Source organism: Equus quagga, chromosome 5 (genome assembly GCF_021613505.1).
Source record: "Equus quagga isolate Etosha38 chromosome 5, UCLA_HA_Equagga_1.0, whole genome shotgun sequence".
Lineage (NCBI taxonomy): Eukaryota > Metazoa > Chordata > Mammalia > Perissodactyla > Equidae > Equus > Equus quagga.
The window spans coordinates 117,725,453-117,740,595 of record NC_060271.1 but is presented as its reverse complement, the minus strand read 5'-3'; the positions used below and the strand labels follow the sequence as shown (position 1 = coordinate 117,740,595).

At 53.3% G+C, this 15,143-nt stretch overlaps 1 protein-coding gene across 1 annotated transcript in view; it reads right to left on the bottom strand.

The window, feature by feature from the left end:
• Positions 1–15,143, bottom strand: part of OTOF (otoferlin) — a 101,647-nt gene that overhangs the window by 21,893 nt on the left and 64,611 nt on the right. Inside the window, exons 10-15 of the mRNA XM_046661853.1 lie at positions 11,732–11,863; positions 7,741–7,803; positions 7,262–7,346; positions 2,999–3,158; positions 1,921–2,107; positions 1,212–1,398 (exon numbers count right to left, since the gene is read on the bottom strand). Coding sequence (XP_046517809.1) covers positions 1,212–1,398; positions 1,921–2,107; positions 2,999–3,158; positions 7,262–7,346; positions 7,741–7,803; positions 11,732–11,863 — 814 coding nt within the window. The remainder of the gene's footprint in view (positions 1–1,211; positions 1,399–1,920; positions 2,108–2,998; positions 3,159–7,261; positions 7,347–7,740; positions 7,804–11,731; positions 11,864–15,143) is intronic.

Below are 15,143 nucleotides of genomic sequence, written 5' to 3'. Positions count from 1 at the left end.
TTGGGTCTGCTTCTTTTCTGTGGGGGCCTGAGCTGGCTGTGGCTGGGGGAGGCAAAGGCACGCTCCCTGCTTCCTGGCATCTGGTGCAGGGGCTGCCCACAGTCTCTTTGAAGGACAGATGCCAGCTCCTCCCAAACTCAGCATGGCCTTCTGGCCCTTTGCCATATATGCCATATATGCGTCCCACCCTGTTTATGCAGACCCCTCCCCTCCTCCCCGAGGCCCTCCCTCTCTGCCTCTGCCTGTTAAAGCCTCCTCCTCCACAAAGTGTCCCAATTCCTGGTCCCAACTCACTCCTCCCACTGGGATTTGTTGTGTTTCATGTGTAGCACGGATCCAGTTCTGCCTTATGTGCTTTGTTTGGGTTTTGTTCTGCCTGATTTTTTAAAAGAACTTACAACATTTAAAAAATTGAGATATCCTTCATGTAACAAATTCATTTTAAAGTGTGCATTTCAGCGGTCTTCAGTATATTCACTATGCTGTGCAACCATCATCTAATTCCAGGACATTTCCATTCCCCCAAAAGGAACCCCCGTGCTAATTAGCAGTTAGTCCCAATTCCCTCTCTCCCTACCTCCTGGCAACCGCTAATCTACTTTCGGTCTCTACAGCTTTGCCTATTCTGGATATTCCACACAAATGGAATTGTACAATATGCGGGTTTTGTGCCTTAGGTTTTGAGCACAGCCATCTTCCTGATCCCTGGTGAGCACTGTGAAGACAGGAATGGATCCTTTTCTCTTGCTCCACTCAGTGCCCAGGTCCTAGGAGGGGTCAGGCCCCACAACAAGTCTATGGATAGGTACCACGGCAGCAGTGCACATACATGTGTAATATACATGTATAGGTACACATGTATATGTCCACACATATATAATTATTATTATTTCCTTTTACAGATGGGAAAACAGGTACAAAGTTCACACAGCTACTAATTATCAGAGCTGCAGTTCAAATCCAGGCAGCCTGCTCAGGAAGGCCCGTTAGCTCTGTGCAGACCTGAGCCATGAGAGCCCACCTTTCCCTTGGTGGGGGGGGCGGGGGATGCTGATAAAGCCCGCACAACACCTGGAGCCCTTCAGGCCAAGGTGTGGGGTGGTGGTGGTGGTACGTGTGTGGAGTGTCTCATCACTTACTCCTTCCCTTCAGGTCCCTCCTAGCCCCTGCCCCCCTACCCCCCCCCCACCCCCCAGTCTCCTGCTGCTAACCTTTGTCTCCATCGTTGGAAATCTTACGCAGGTCAATGAAGTGGGTACCAATGGCCACATCATTGACCTTGTCCGAGTCCCGGATCTGCACCTTCATGCGCTTGCAGAGTGGGGGGAACAGGTCTGTAAAGACGACCTGCTCATTCCACAGTGGCTCATAGCTGCTTTTCTGCACTGAAGTCTTGCCCTGGTGGGAGGGAGTGAGGGTTAGGGTTTGTGTGTGTGCATGTGTGTGTATATGTATGTATGTGTGTGATGCATGTGCGTGTGTGTATATATGTATACCTGCGTGCATGTATGTGTATACGTGTGTGGCATGTGTATCTGCATGTATGTATGTGTGGTATGTGTGTACATGTGTGTACCTATCAAGTCACCCTTCCCCACCCTAGGCTCTCAGACCCGCCTCCCTCTCAGTGCTCCCCTGTCAGCTCTGGGTCTCCAGGACCTGGAAGCAGGCAGGATTCCCTGAGGCCCGTGCAGGGCTGAGATGATTCCGGCCTGGCCTTACCTCCCAGACCCTCTCAGGTGGCACTCCCCTCATCTCTCACTCGCCTCACTTCTAGAGGTGAATGAGCCAAGATGACCCAAGGCTTGTCTCGTGACTTTCGACTTTCCCTTTTGTCTGCCCCCAGGCCCCCCACCCATCACCCTGCACCTCTGATGCCTGTCACCCCAAGCCTAGCCTCTGAACCCTGTACCCCAATACCTTCTGGCCAGCAAAGAAGACTTGCACGTAGGGGTCGACTAGGTCCTTGTTCTCACCAATGAAAGCCTTCTTCACGTTGGCCATAAGGCTTGTGTTCATACGGGGCAGCCCCTCTGCTCGGTAAATCTTCACGTAGAACCGGGCCCACTGGCGTTCAGGGGGCACCCCCTCAGGGAGCAGCAAGTTCCTGCCAGCACATACAGCTAGCACTGTGGTGGCCAGGCCTGGGCACCCTAACTCCTGCCCTCCCATATATATACTCCTGGGGCCTGGGATGGTATGGTAAGGATGGCTGAGAAGGTCCCCCCAGGACTAAAGACACCTGAGTTGACAGCACCTGCTCTCTTGTGGGATCCTACGCAAATCTCCCCATCTCTCTGAGCCTCAGTTTCCTCACCTTTAAGACGGGAATAATAATACCCAACAATCCCAGGAATGTCATAAGGCTCAAATAGGTTAAAATACACGAGTGCTTTGTAAATTGTAGGGTGAAAGATCAATTGTAGGGTGAGAGAGTATTACTATCCGCTTTTCTCAGCTTTGTGCCACACTCTTTGTCCTCTAGATAAAAACCTCACAGGAAGCCACCACTCTCCCTCCCTGGCCCATGAGAGACATGATTCATTGGATTCCAGTATTTTTTCCCACTGGGACAAGGTCCCAGAATATTTATCAAAAGCCACTGTCAGCTGCCTGGAATTGGCACAGAAAAGGAAATCTCTCTGCTCTCCTGGGCAGACTCAGGACCCAGCCCCTCCTGGACTCCGCTTTTCCTACCAAGTTTCTCAAAGTCAGACGTCTGCATGTCAAAGGACTGTCATTCTTGGCCCTCCTCCAGGAGCCTCTGCTCTGCCTTGCCTCAGTCCTTTCCATCCCGTGACAAGGAGAGTCTGCAGACACTGAGGCTGGCCCTGGCTCAGTCCTTCTGGGAAGAGCTGGGCTGACTGGGAGTGGTGAGGACAGGGGTAAGGGAGATGGAGGGTAAGATCTCTGGGCCAAGGCCACCCCAGGGGCCCCCTCTGGGGGAAGGAAGGGCTGGGTCAGTTCTCCAGGGGCTGTGGGGGGAGGGGAGCCTCACCCCTCAATGTCGTCCTCGTCTGTCTCGTTGGCCTTGTGGGGCGTCTTGATGTTGTCCCCCTTGCCTACCACAGCGACATCACACTTCACGTAGCCCTTCAGGCCAGCGGAGATGTCATCCGGATCTGACAGGATGGCCCACTTGTGGTGGAACTGGTGCTCTGCAGTGGAGGAGCAGGAGTGCACCTGTCGCCCCCACCCAGGTGGCACCCTGCCCTCAGAGCTGAGTGCCTTCTTGGCCCCTGTTAGCTCAGGCCATCAGGTCTCCGGGCCTGGGGCCACAGCTCTGCCTGCCTCTGGGCCAGGGGGAGACAGAGGTCCCCAAGCAGGGGCAGCTGGGGCAAGGCGCTGCCCATGGTCATGCATGCGGGTGTGTGGTGTGACTTCAGTGAGGAGCCTCCTATTTGGGCCTCCTGCCCCACCCCTGCAGGCAACCTGCACACGGCTGCCAGACAGAGCCCTCAGAGGCTCCCCCTCTCACTCTCCCTTTCAAACCCATCTGGGGCTTCCCCGTGCTTGGGGTAGAGACCACAGACCTCAGCGTGGTCTGTGGGGCCTCCTGATTCAGCTCTCCCCAGCTCACCCTGTGTATCCCACCCCACCCCTGTGCTCCTGCCAGGCAAAGCTGCTCACCCTTCTCCAAACAATTCACATCGCTGTTTCGTACTCCCACGCCTTTGTGGCTGCTATTCTTGAGCTTAGAACGCCCTCATCCCTACTCTCCCCCGTCCCCACCCTCCCCCTCCCTGTTCAAACTTCTCATTTTGTTCAAGTGTCTCCTCTTCCATGCAGGCTTCCCCGACTTCCTTAGAAGAGCTCATCCTGGTCCCTTAGCTGTTCTGCTTGTTCCATATGCACACCTCCTATCTCATCGTCGCTGTGATTATCTATTTATTGTCTGTCTCTAATTTCAGGCTGAAAGCCTCCTAAAGAGAGACTGGCAGTGTCATCCCAGTATCCTCAGGACCTCGGAGAGTGTGGAGGAAAGGACAGATGTCAGGGGGGAGCCCGCTCTAGGACAGGTCTGCCCCTGTAGGTTTCCTTTAAAGCTAGTTTGCAAGCAGAGAGAACCCGCGCCTTGCTGCATGAAGGGCACATCTTCTGCCTCAGGTTTTGCATGGGCCCTGAAATCTCCAGGGGCTCAGCACTTTCTTCCTTCTTTCCCTCCTCTTTCACCTTCTACCGTAGCTCAGACCTGTGCCCAACAAGGCTCTGTCCCCACTGCGTTCCATGAAGTGTTCTGTGTGCAGAAATCAGCCTGTCTGGGGACAGGGCAGTCCAACTGTGTCTCAGGAGAGCTAATGCCACAGTAGAGTCTGAAGAGAGAGACCAGCATGGTGAGAGGGGAGGAAGCCTTGTGGTGAGGAGTTGCTGAAGGCCATCAGCTGAAGTGGCACACCTCAGGGGAAGGCGGCCGTGTCCTAGGCTGCCCCAGAGCTTCACGGTCTCGCCAGAGCAGATGTTTGTGGTATGGATACACGAACAGATTGATGGGTGGCTGAGTGGGGAGATGGACAGAGGATGGGTGGTAGGCTGCCTGGCTGGCTGAAAAGGTAGATGAATGAATAGATGGCGGATGGATAAACGGCTAGAAGGGTGGATTAATATATGGATGGATGGTGAATGGATATATGGTGGGTGGATGAATGGATATATAGGTAGATGGACAGATGCGTGCATGGGTAGATGAATTGGTAAAATTTAGCAAGGAAAGAGAGGGACATGAAATTTGCCTTCAAATTTAAAGGCTACTTGAAGAGGGAGTGGATTGATTCTTGCTATCCCTGAAAGACAGACCTGTGAATGCGGGTGAAGGTTACAAGGTGACAGATTCTGGTTTGAAGTAAACAAACGGAGATATCTACAATAAGAGGGGGTGAGTGCCCCATTCCCGGGAGGTCTGAGCAAAGGCTGGATAATCAATCAGGGATGCTGCCTGGGAGTCTCGACGTTGGGTGAATACTGGCTGATGACCTCTAAGGCCCTTCCAGTCCTAACACCGTGTGATCTCAGGCCAGAGGTGCAGGACAACATGAGGCCCTGAGCTCCCTGCTTACCAGCCTGAAACATCATTTCACCCGCCAGGCCTGGCTCTGACACCTGCCAGGGGAGGCTGCTTGGGCTGGGGAGGGTGCTAGCATCCCAGTCCTCTTCTATGATCTACAAGAGGATGGACCAGCTCCTTTACGACCCTTCCTAGTCTCCAGCAGAGCAGCAATGAGTGAGCAGTTAGTTTCCTGCTGCTGCATCTGGTGGTGCAAATGTGGTCCTGCCAGGATAGAGCAGGCTCTGGTCCCCGGGAAACCCTTTCAGTTCCAGGAGACATTGACACCACCCAAGGCTCCCAGCAGCATCCAGGAGTCCTGCGTCCCTGGCAGCACGCTGTCCAACAACACTCTGGCTGGGCCAGGAACCAGGGACTCATCAAGAAGTTCAGGCCAAACTGGAGATCATTGGAGTGAAGACATCAGTGCCCCAACTGAAGGGGCCGTGTGACTTCAGCCTCCCACATAGGGTACCAGGCTCAGGGACAGGTTCAGCAGGAGCAGCAAATCTCGGGGTGGGTGACCCCAGCAGAGAGCCTGGGCTTTGGGCCCAGAGGCCTGAGCTCACATCCCATTTCTGCCACTGACTCACAGTGCGGCCCTTGGCCAGCTCTTTAAACTTGCTCAACCTCAGTTTCCTTATCGTGAAACGGGAGCATTGACACCTACATGGGGTTGTGAGGGTTAGGCCTGCTGGGACAGTGTGCCCAGCCCAGTACCTGGCACTCAGTAAGTGCTCCCAGAATGGCAGTGGTTTCCTCACCAGGACTCCACTCGGAAGCCCAGAGGTCCACATCAGGCTCCTCACTGTCTCTCCAACCCCCTGACTTTCTCTTGGCTCCAGGCCTCAGGCCTCAGGCCTGCTGACTGTACCAGGGGGCATTGCTCAGCCCTGGGGTGGAGGACCTCCTCAGGGATGCCAGTGTCATTCCAACCAATGCCCACAGTAGTGCGTGCTCCCTGGGACACAAGAGAGCGGCAGACTGATCCTCTTCCCTGCTCCCTACAGTGCTGATGGTCACAGGGCTGCCCTCTACTGAGGACCACAGCCCGTCTGCAGCAGTGGAAGGGCACTGGCCTGGGAGCGGGGAGACCCAGGTTCTACTCCCAGACTTTGGGCAAGTCCCTCCATCACCCTGGGCCTCAGTTTCTCCATCTCCACAGGGAGATTGGACCAGATCTTTTTAAGGTCTCTTGCAGCTTGAATGTTCTATTATTTTGTGATTTTTTATGTGCATAATCTTGGGTCTTGAACTCCGATTACCTGCTCTGAGTCATAGTTGTAATGTGCACTGGCTGAGTGTCTATTAGGTTGAACCATAAGAAATCACCAATTTGTTCAACTTAATAGTTTAGGGGCACCTCCAAGGCACTGAGCTTCTCTGGCCTCGGTTATTTCGTCTGTAAAATGGGAAGGAGAGTTGAGGCCCACCTCACTGTCGTGTGAGGGTCAAATGTGATAGTCTGGGTGAAATTGTATTGTCACCGTCAAAGGGTCTAATGGGGTCATCACTGCACCCCGAGGGGCGGGTTCACTTCAGGGACACGGGGTGGGCCTGATGCCAGGTTGGATGCCAGTGGTTCCCGAGCTGGCCATGTGGTCACTCGTCATCTGTCAGGGTGAGGGCACCTCCTCTGCCTGGACCAACCCTCACAAGCCCCCTGGGCCACCCCTTGGGGTTCCCTCACCTACCCCACATAGCGTTGGCCCACAGGTACCCACAGAGCTGCTGGTCAGACTCAGCCCTACAGGGCTGTTCTCAGGCGGCCTGGGTCCCTCGACAAATGGCCAGTGAGAGTGTTTTTAGACCCAGCATCTCTCAGAGGCTGTCACTCTGCATTTGGCATTAAGGACAGTGTGGCTCCGTAGGGACTCTGGAGTCACATAGTCTGACTTCACCCCAGACCAACTGGGTTGCTGGGGAAGCTCTGGAGTTTCTCCGAGCCTCAGGCCCCTCAAATGTAAAAGGGGGTGATGCTGTGTATCCCACAGGGCTCCTGTGACTCCAGCAGACCGGGCGCACGTGGTCACTGCATCTGTGCGCAGATTGGGCACCCCATCGCTCCACACACCTGACAGCCATGTGCACTCATGGCCCCACGTGAGTTCATGGTCCTGGCCAGGCTGGGCCCAGGGACCACCAGGGCGGGAAGCATGGTGTGCTCCAAGTCCCCTGAGCCATGTGCCCCCATGCTGGCCAGGCCACGCAGCTACTCACCAGGCTGGGCGTACACGGTCCCCACGTCCATTTTGAAGGAGCCCACCAGGGTGCCACTACGCAGCAGGTTCTTGGAGTGAATCACCTTCCGGGCAGAACCACCAGCACCAGTCAGGCTGGGCAGGGCTCAGGCTTCCCTCGGGGCTGACTGATGGTGGTGCCACCTCAGTCCTCCTGGGGATCCGAGCTTCTCAGTGAAGTGGGAGGGCGTTTGGTGGGGCAGGTGTGGCTGACTGAGGCTCAGCATCAGCCCCTCCTGCCTTCGCCTGTTTCTGCTGGCTGCCAGGTACCGGTGAGGATGTTGTACACTATACAGAGACACCCGGCTAAAGGGGCGAGAGGGGCCCAAATCCGGCTGGTCCAGGCGCAGGGCTGCCTTTTTATGGTTGGTCCACCCAGAGGGGTCGCCCTTTTCAAGTGTGCACAAAGGTGCAGTTTGAGCTAGTGGCCCTGCCTGCTAGGAGCTGCTCCCCACTCACCGAGATCTTGATGATCTTGTCGAACATGACGTCAGGAGAGACGTGGAAGTCAAAGACGAAGTACTGGAGGGAGGAAGGACCCAGAGCTGCTGTCACTCGGCGGGTAGCGGCTAACAGCCTGGGGCAGTGCGGGCCCCTCCCCCCCTGGCAATGCCTGTTGGCACCCCGGCCATTTCCCCTGAGCCCTGAAGTTTGGATGAGCAGCAGTGGCAACCATTGGTCCTCCCTGACCCTGGGGCAGGTGGAGCTGTGTGGCTTTGAGCAACACATCATCTGAATCTCAGTTTCCTGAGCTGTAAGATGAGGGTAAATGACATCCACCTCAGAGTCTTGTTATGAGACTTGAGGAGACACTGCAAGATACTGTAAGACACACCGTGGTTGTACAGGCAACATAGACATTGCCATTAAACCACAATGCTCCACTGCCAGAAGACAAGTCCCAATTTCAGAGATGCTAAAATGTAAACTAAGGTGTGAAGGCACTTCACCTGCAGTAAATGTAAAATGCTGTGGGTGTGAACTGCCCTCCTGAGCTGGCAGCTGCCACTCACACCTGCAGCTCCCTCCCATCTCTCCCGGCCTTGGTGTGCAGGTGCCGGGAATGAGGGTTGGGGGCAGTGAGCATAGGGACCACTGCTTTAGTGGGCTTGTGAGCAGGGAGAAGGAAGAAATGTTGCCAATGTGCTTAGGGTAAATGTTGGAGGAGAATCTGTTCCTGGCTGCTGGCTGCTCACACTAGAGCATTGTGGGTTAAAAGTGCTGGTTTTAGAGCCAGACAGACTGAGCTTTTACTGTTGGGCCAATCACTTCCTCTCCAGAGCCTCAGTTTACCCCTCTATGATGTGGGGATAATGATCCAGGGCCGCCATGTTGAAGTGCTCCAGGGGCACCATTCACAGGGGGGCTGGGAGGTGTGGTTGTGGTGAAGTATAAATAAGATGACCTCTGTCAAGCGTTCGACCAGGTGTGCACATGGTCAGGGCACAATAAATGCCGAGTGCTATGTGTAGCAGCAACATGTCCAGGCGGTGCTGGTTGTGGGGCACTGAAGCTCTGGAGATCTAGACACACAGATGGCAACTGATACCTTGGGACTTGGAAGATACCCAAGGAGAGTGTAGGAAGGAAGCAGATGCAGGACAAGGCTCCAAGAAGCAGCAGCATTTCAGCAGTGGGCAGAGGGAGCAATGCCAAGAAAGGCAGTGAGGCGAGGAGCTGGCGAGAAGGGGAAAGCAGGAGAGTGGCACCAAAGGTCCCCAGGGGAGGGCATGGCAAGAGGATGGAAGGACCTGGGAGTCAAGGGAGAGGGGGCGACAGTGGATGTTGTACTTAGGGACAGCAAGGTCCTTGGTGACCCGGAGGAGGGCAGTTTCAGTGAAGCCATGGGGCAGAAACGACTACAGAGATTGAGGTGTGATTGGTAGGTGGGGGGGGGACAACTCACACAGTCAGACTGTGACTTATAGGGGGAAAGAGGTGGTCACTAGGAGGAACGTTGGATTGAGGAAAGGCATAGCTACATGGATGGATGGATGGATGGATGGATGGAAGGATAGACAGACGATAGATGATAGACTTCTAGTTCCTGTCCTTGAACATACATGGCTTTTTTTCCTGGTTGTACTTAGAATATTCCAGAGTAGAATGTCTTATAGGCAAAGGAGGAGCCAAAAGAAAAGCAAAGACAGAGCTGGTGATGTTGAGCAGATGGTGTAGTGCCAGATTTTTTGGGATGGAGAAAGAGAAGGATCCACGGCAAAGGGGAGGGGTGGTTTTGGGCAGAAGGAAGATGCCAGCGGCCTGGACTGGGTGCACCACAGAGAAGTGGCACCCGGGTCTGCAAATGGTCAGGTCGCTCTGGGAGGGTGATGGTAGTGAACTTCCCTTCACACGAAGACGGGCCCAGAGCCAGGAGCCTCAGGGATAAATTAAGACGGTCCAAAGAGGAGTGGAATGAATAGTCTTGGTGTATATAAAGATGGAGTTTAGAAAATGGTTTCTAGGCTGGAACTAGCAGGTGGCCTGTTAGGGCAGAAACTGTCAGCTTTGCCGCCCCCAGGTTGCCAGGCATGGGCCTGGTGCATGCAGATGCTCAGTAAATCTTTGTTTCTTTCTCCGGGTGAATATCCATTCAGCCAAGTGTTACCAAACCTCTCCACGTACATGCCAGGCCCTGGGATGGGCCACAGCAATGCAGGAGACCGGTAGCCTCCAGTCCACAAGGAACAGAGATAGGAAGGACAAACCTCGATTCAAGGATATTATTGTCACAGGGAGCGGAGTGTGCTGACTTCTGACCTACAGAGTGCAGGGAAAGCTGCTCAGTGCAAGGACATTTGAGCTGGGCCCTGCAGGGTGAGTAGGAGTTTGCCAGGGAAGCACTGAGTGGGGAGAACAGCTCTGTTTCCTTGGGAAGAAGGAAACAATTTGAATGAAACATGAGGTGTGTGGACCCCGTGTAAGGTGAGCCCTTGAGTCAGCCAAACACGGCTTCACCACTATCAGATAACCGTGGAAGACCACGGGCACCTGTCTCCATAGCCATTAGGGGAAAGTAGACCCTTATCTAGGCTGGAAAAGTAGACCCTTTTCCAGTCAGGGATGTGTTCTGATGTAAGGCCAGAAATGTCGAGCCTGAATTTCCTGACTCCTGGGAAGGTTGCCACATGGGGCTAGGGGCCCCTGAGCACGGATGTCCCAGCCCTGTGGGCCTGCAGGAAACCAGCTGTGAGAAGGGGTCCATTTGTGGTCGCATGGAAGACTTCAGCCAGGCCCTATCCCTGGCCTGGGTCCCTGTGAAGGGCAGAATGTGCCCAGGTTTTCTTGCTGGAGGTGCACAGCTGGGGCCTCCCACAGCTTCCCAAGATGCCCTCCCCCAAGTGGCAGATGGCACCCTCAGCCCTCACCACTCCTCAGGACAGACGCTGAGACGCAGGACATAGATGCCTTACTTGGGCAGCCAGGCACCTCTCATGGCCTGAAGCCGCTGGGAGAATGAGACTGGATGCCCCCTCCAGGAAAGGGAGAGCCAGGGCCCCCAGGCCACTGACTTCTGGGTTAGTGGGATGTGCGCTGAGGCATCTGAGGGGCATCCCGCACCAGAGCTGATTACGGTGGGCTCCCCACTGGAACCCAGTCAGGATGCTCTGTCTGGGACGGCCATGCAAGGTGACAGACAGAGCACAGGGCTGAGGCTGGACTGTCTGGACCCTGCTCTGTCCACAATACTCTCTGTGATCTTGGCCCTTCCCATACTGAGGTCTCAGTCTCCTCCTCTGTAAGAGGGGGAGATTGAACTAGAAGGTCTCTGAGGTCCTTTGATCTTGATGTGGCCTCAAAGGCTGCAAAGAACAGGAGTGGGTCCTGGGCTTCTTCTCTGTCACACTCCCGGAGTCAAGGCCATTGCTCTGGAAGGAGCCCCACAGGGGTTCAGGCACCCTTGAGGGCAGCCTAGCGGAGAAGGTGTGCACACAGAGAGCCCTCTGTGCCTAGGCAAGTTCTTTCTCCAGGAGCCTCAGTGTCCCTTGGTGTAAAATGGGATTAATGGTGACAACCTCTGACGGTTGTTGTGAGAAGAGATGATGCACCTAAAGCATTTGGAAGAGTGCCTGGCACACAGCAACCACCCATGAATGGTGCCAGAGCCCTAAAGGGCAGTGGCTGGAAGGAAGGGCACCGCCACAGGCTCTGGCTTCACAGGGGCGTGGCTGGGAGCTGCCCCGGAGCCCCGGGGCAGTGTTTGTTTCAAAGGATGGCCCCTGGCTAGATTAGTGTCAGGCTGATACCTAGACTGGGAGTCCAGAGGATGTGGCACTGCATGCCAGCGTGCTGGGGGTTGTCATAGGGTGGGCCAAGGTCACCCTTGCTGGTAGCCCTTTGTGCCCCTTGACTCCCAGCTGCTCCTACTGGGCCCAGGTGGGGCTGGGCTCCAGCCTCCTGCCACACTTTGAGAGGCCCCTTTCCCCGCCTAGGGCCACGGGACACTGACCTCATTGTAGTAGGGGCAGTTAGTGGACTCCTTCATGGATGTGTACTTCTTGTCGTCGCCCACCTCCACGCACACCACTGGGTCCATGTTCAAGCCCACCAGCTGCCGAGCCTCAATAACAGTGATGCTGACCTGTGGGCAGGAGAGAGGGAGGCCAGAGGGAAGGTCATGTGAGCCTTGGAGATGGTCCTGCTGGAGTCAGGCCTGGGCAGCGGGCTGGAGGGTATGGGGAGCCAACCCTGGACTTGGGCTCGAGTCTGAGCACTGCCTCTAATCTGCTGGTGATCCTGGGCTCTGCCCCTGCTAAGCCTCAGTGTCCTCACTTATAAAGGAGGGGCGTGGGCTGGAAAAACTCTAAGTCAGTGTGCACCAGAATCACCATGGGGGAGGGGGAGGGCAGTGGTTAAAAATTCTCCACACTCCAGACCAACTCAGTCCAATTTCTGGGGTGAGGCCTGGCATCCATATTTTAAAGCTCCCAGGTGATTCCAAGTGCCTCCCCGCCCCCCAGCATTGATAGCTCTGCCTCACAGAGGGCTGCAAACCCACTTCCCAGGTTTCCTGCACTCAGGAATTAAGCTTTCTACCTCTCCACTTATTTGCATTTAATTTCCTGTTCCAGCATTTCTAATTTTAAGCCTGCAGCATGCTGATGTCCTTGTGTTTTGGAATTTGGCTCCCTTTCCACATTCCTGGTTGCCCGCCTTTTGTTTAATTTTTTGGTCTGAATGCCCACTGAGGTGTTGGTGCCCACTGGAGCCACCTTTTCTGGCTTGATGCTTGTGTGTTGCGTGTGCTATGTGTCTTTTCACTGGTGTTCAGCTCCCTGGAATTTTACTTCTATACTGGGAAGCCCTTTTTTCAGTTGTTCATTCATTCAACAAATATGTGCATAGAGATACAGAGAGAGAGGCGTGTGTGTACATACTTTTCCTGAACCCTCATTTTAAGCCATTTGTTCTTGCTCTGAATTTGGAGGTGTCAGTCCCCATCAGGGTGTCTGTGACCGGCATCGAGCCCCGGACCTGATACATTACCAGGTCTGGGAGCAGGTGACCATGCAGGCTCACTGAGCCTCAATTTTCAAAGCTAAACTCAGAGACACCACCTATCCATAAGGCTGTGTGAGGGTTAAGTGGGATAATGTGCATCCTAGTGCTTCATAAACAGTAGAAAGTTCTAGAAAATATGAGCTATTGTTATAAATATCTTCTCAAATAGAATTCATCTTCAGTTAAGTGGTTGGTCTTCCAAGCAGGCAGGGTCATGTATGATGCTTACAATTGTTTTGCTGGACTCGAACTTGCATTTTAACAAAATAGCCTATGCTAAGCTAGTATGAGCATTTACCTCAGCACATTCTTCTAATGAAACTCTACGGGTTGCTTTTTATGCTTCTTATGTTGGAGATTTGGTATTTTAATTACTGTGCTTTGATGCAACTCCTAAATACGATTTCACTCAAGAGAATTATTTTCCCTTTTCATAAAAAATGAATAACCATGAAAGTCATCATCCACTGTGTCCATCAAAGTCTTATAAATATTCTGAAGGCCAAGAAAAATCCACATATCAAAACTAATGATGTTAAGAAAAATAAGAACTCCGATGCCAATGAGAATGTTGTCAAGAAAGTATATAGAACTGGAAACTGGACATTTACAAACTGAAGTGACACTTGAACTACGCTTCTATTTGGAACTTGAAGTGCTAAAGGGCATGGGGCTCAGAATCCAGAGCTCTGAAGATCAATAATCACCATTTCTTCAGGGAGCTAGAAAGGAAATAGAGCTAATTAACTTGGCTCTGAGAAGTTTACTGTGAGGAGAGTAAATAGACATTAGAACATTCTTTGCACCGTAATTTATAGGGTTTTAACCTCTATGAAGCTTTTTATACCAGAATCTTCTTAAATCTCATTATTGTTTCCCACAATTAACACATCCTCTCCTCTCCATAAAAAATAAAAAAAGGCTTTCTGTAACTTAAGACTGGGAAGTAGACTGACACAGTTTTGGAATGATAAGATACTAAGGATACGCCATCAGGAGAGTAACCTTCCCACTGTGAGTGGTTGATTGGTTTTTCTGTTTTCCATCCAGAGGCCAGGCCGTGATGCTAACCTTTTTGCCCTCTACTCCTTCTCAGGAATGAGGATCAAGGCTGCCCCAGGGAGAGAAGCCCAAGGTGACCTGCCCTACATACCATCTGTATCATCCTCCAGGAAGCATAGGATGCCCTGACATGATCCAATCTGATTCTCATCTAAAGTTATAGGACCGCCCAGCAACCAGACCCCACCTGCACTGATACCATTTTAACGATTTTTTTCATGATCTTTCCTTTGTCTTGTAAAGAAATAACTCATATACCTATGCCTTATAAATTTAGCCCTAACCCTCAATGCACTGCAGCTCTTACTGCCCATGGGTCCTGTCCCCATGTCTGCAGCTCTTACTGCCCATGGGTCCTGTCCCCATGTCTGCAGCTCTTATTGCCCACGGGTCCTGTCCCCCATGCCTGCAGCTCTTTGCTGCCCATGGGCCCTGTCTCCATGCTACTCCATGCTATTCTCTGAATAAAAGAGCACTACTACCAGACGTTGAGAGTCCAAGAAATCTTTCTTTCGACTCCTTGGCTCCCCGAGCCTGCATCATCAGGACCCAAAGTTTCCACCTTCCTCCACTGAGCAGAGCCAACAATGGTGGACAACCCTGGCTGGAAACTCTGATACCCAAGAGGTAGGAAGTGGAGAAGGGAGGAGGGTAAAGGGTTGAAAGCAACAAAGGATGGGGGGCAAAGAGGGGCCCCAGAGGGTGCTCTTTGCGGGCTGAGGGGTGGCCTGAGGGGAACCCTGAGAGTACATGATTGAGGTGGCCCTGGGGTGTTGGTGGGGGAGGGGAAGTTCATTCCTGCTGACCCCCTCCCCCCACCTGGGGCTATAGGGAGGGGCAACTGTATCACCTGGACTTGAAATTTAAAAAAATTCTGGGGAGAGGATTGGCCATCCCCTCCTCCACTCTCCAATCATCAGCAGAGAACTTGATCTTGCCAGGGTGGAAGACGAGGAGGAAAATGAGCCACAAAGAGACCAACTGACCAGCTGACCAGGGAGACTTTTTGGTAATTGACTATTCCGCCCTCTCCTTCCAAGATAAGAGAGATAATCCCCAGGTGGCTTCCTGAAAGCCATTGCAAGGAACAATGCCCCGCGCGTAACTCTACACCTCTGTCCTGAGAGAACTCGAGTCATGGTGCTTTGTGACCTGCTTCTGAGGGAGGGATCTGATCAGGCTGCCACAACATCTGCTGGGCGCTGGAGATGAGAGGCAGGGGGCCCTCTATTACTGCTCTTCTGGAGCATCCTTTACCTTCCCTCAGCTCAGGTGGCAGAGATGGGACACAACCAGAT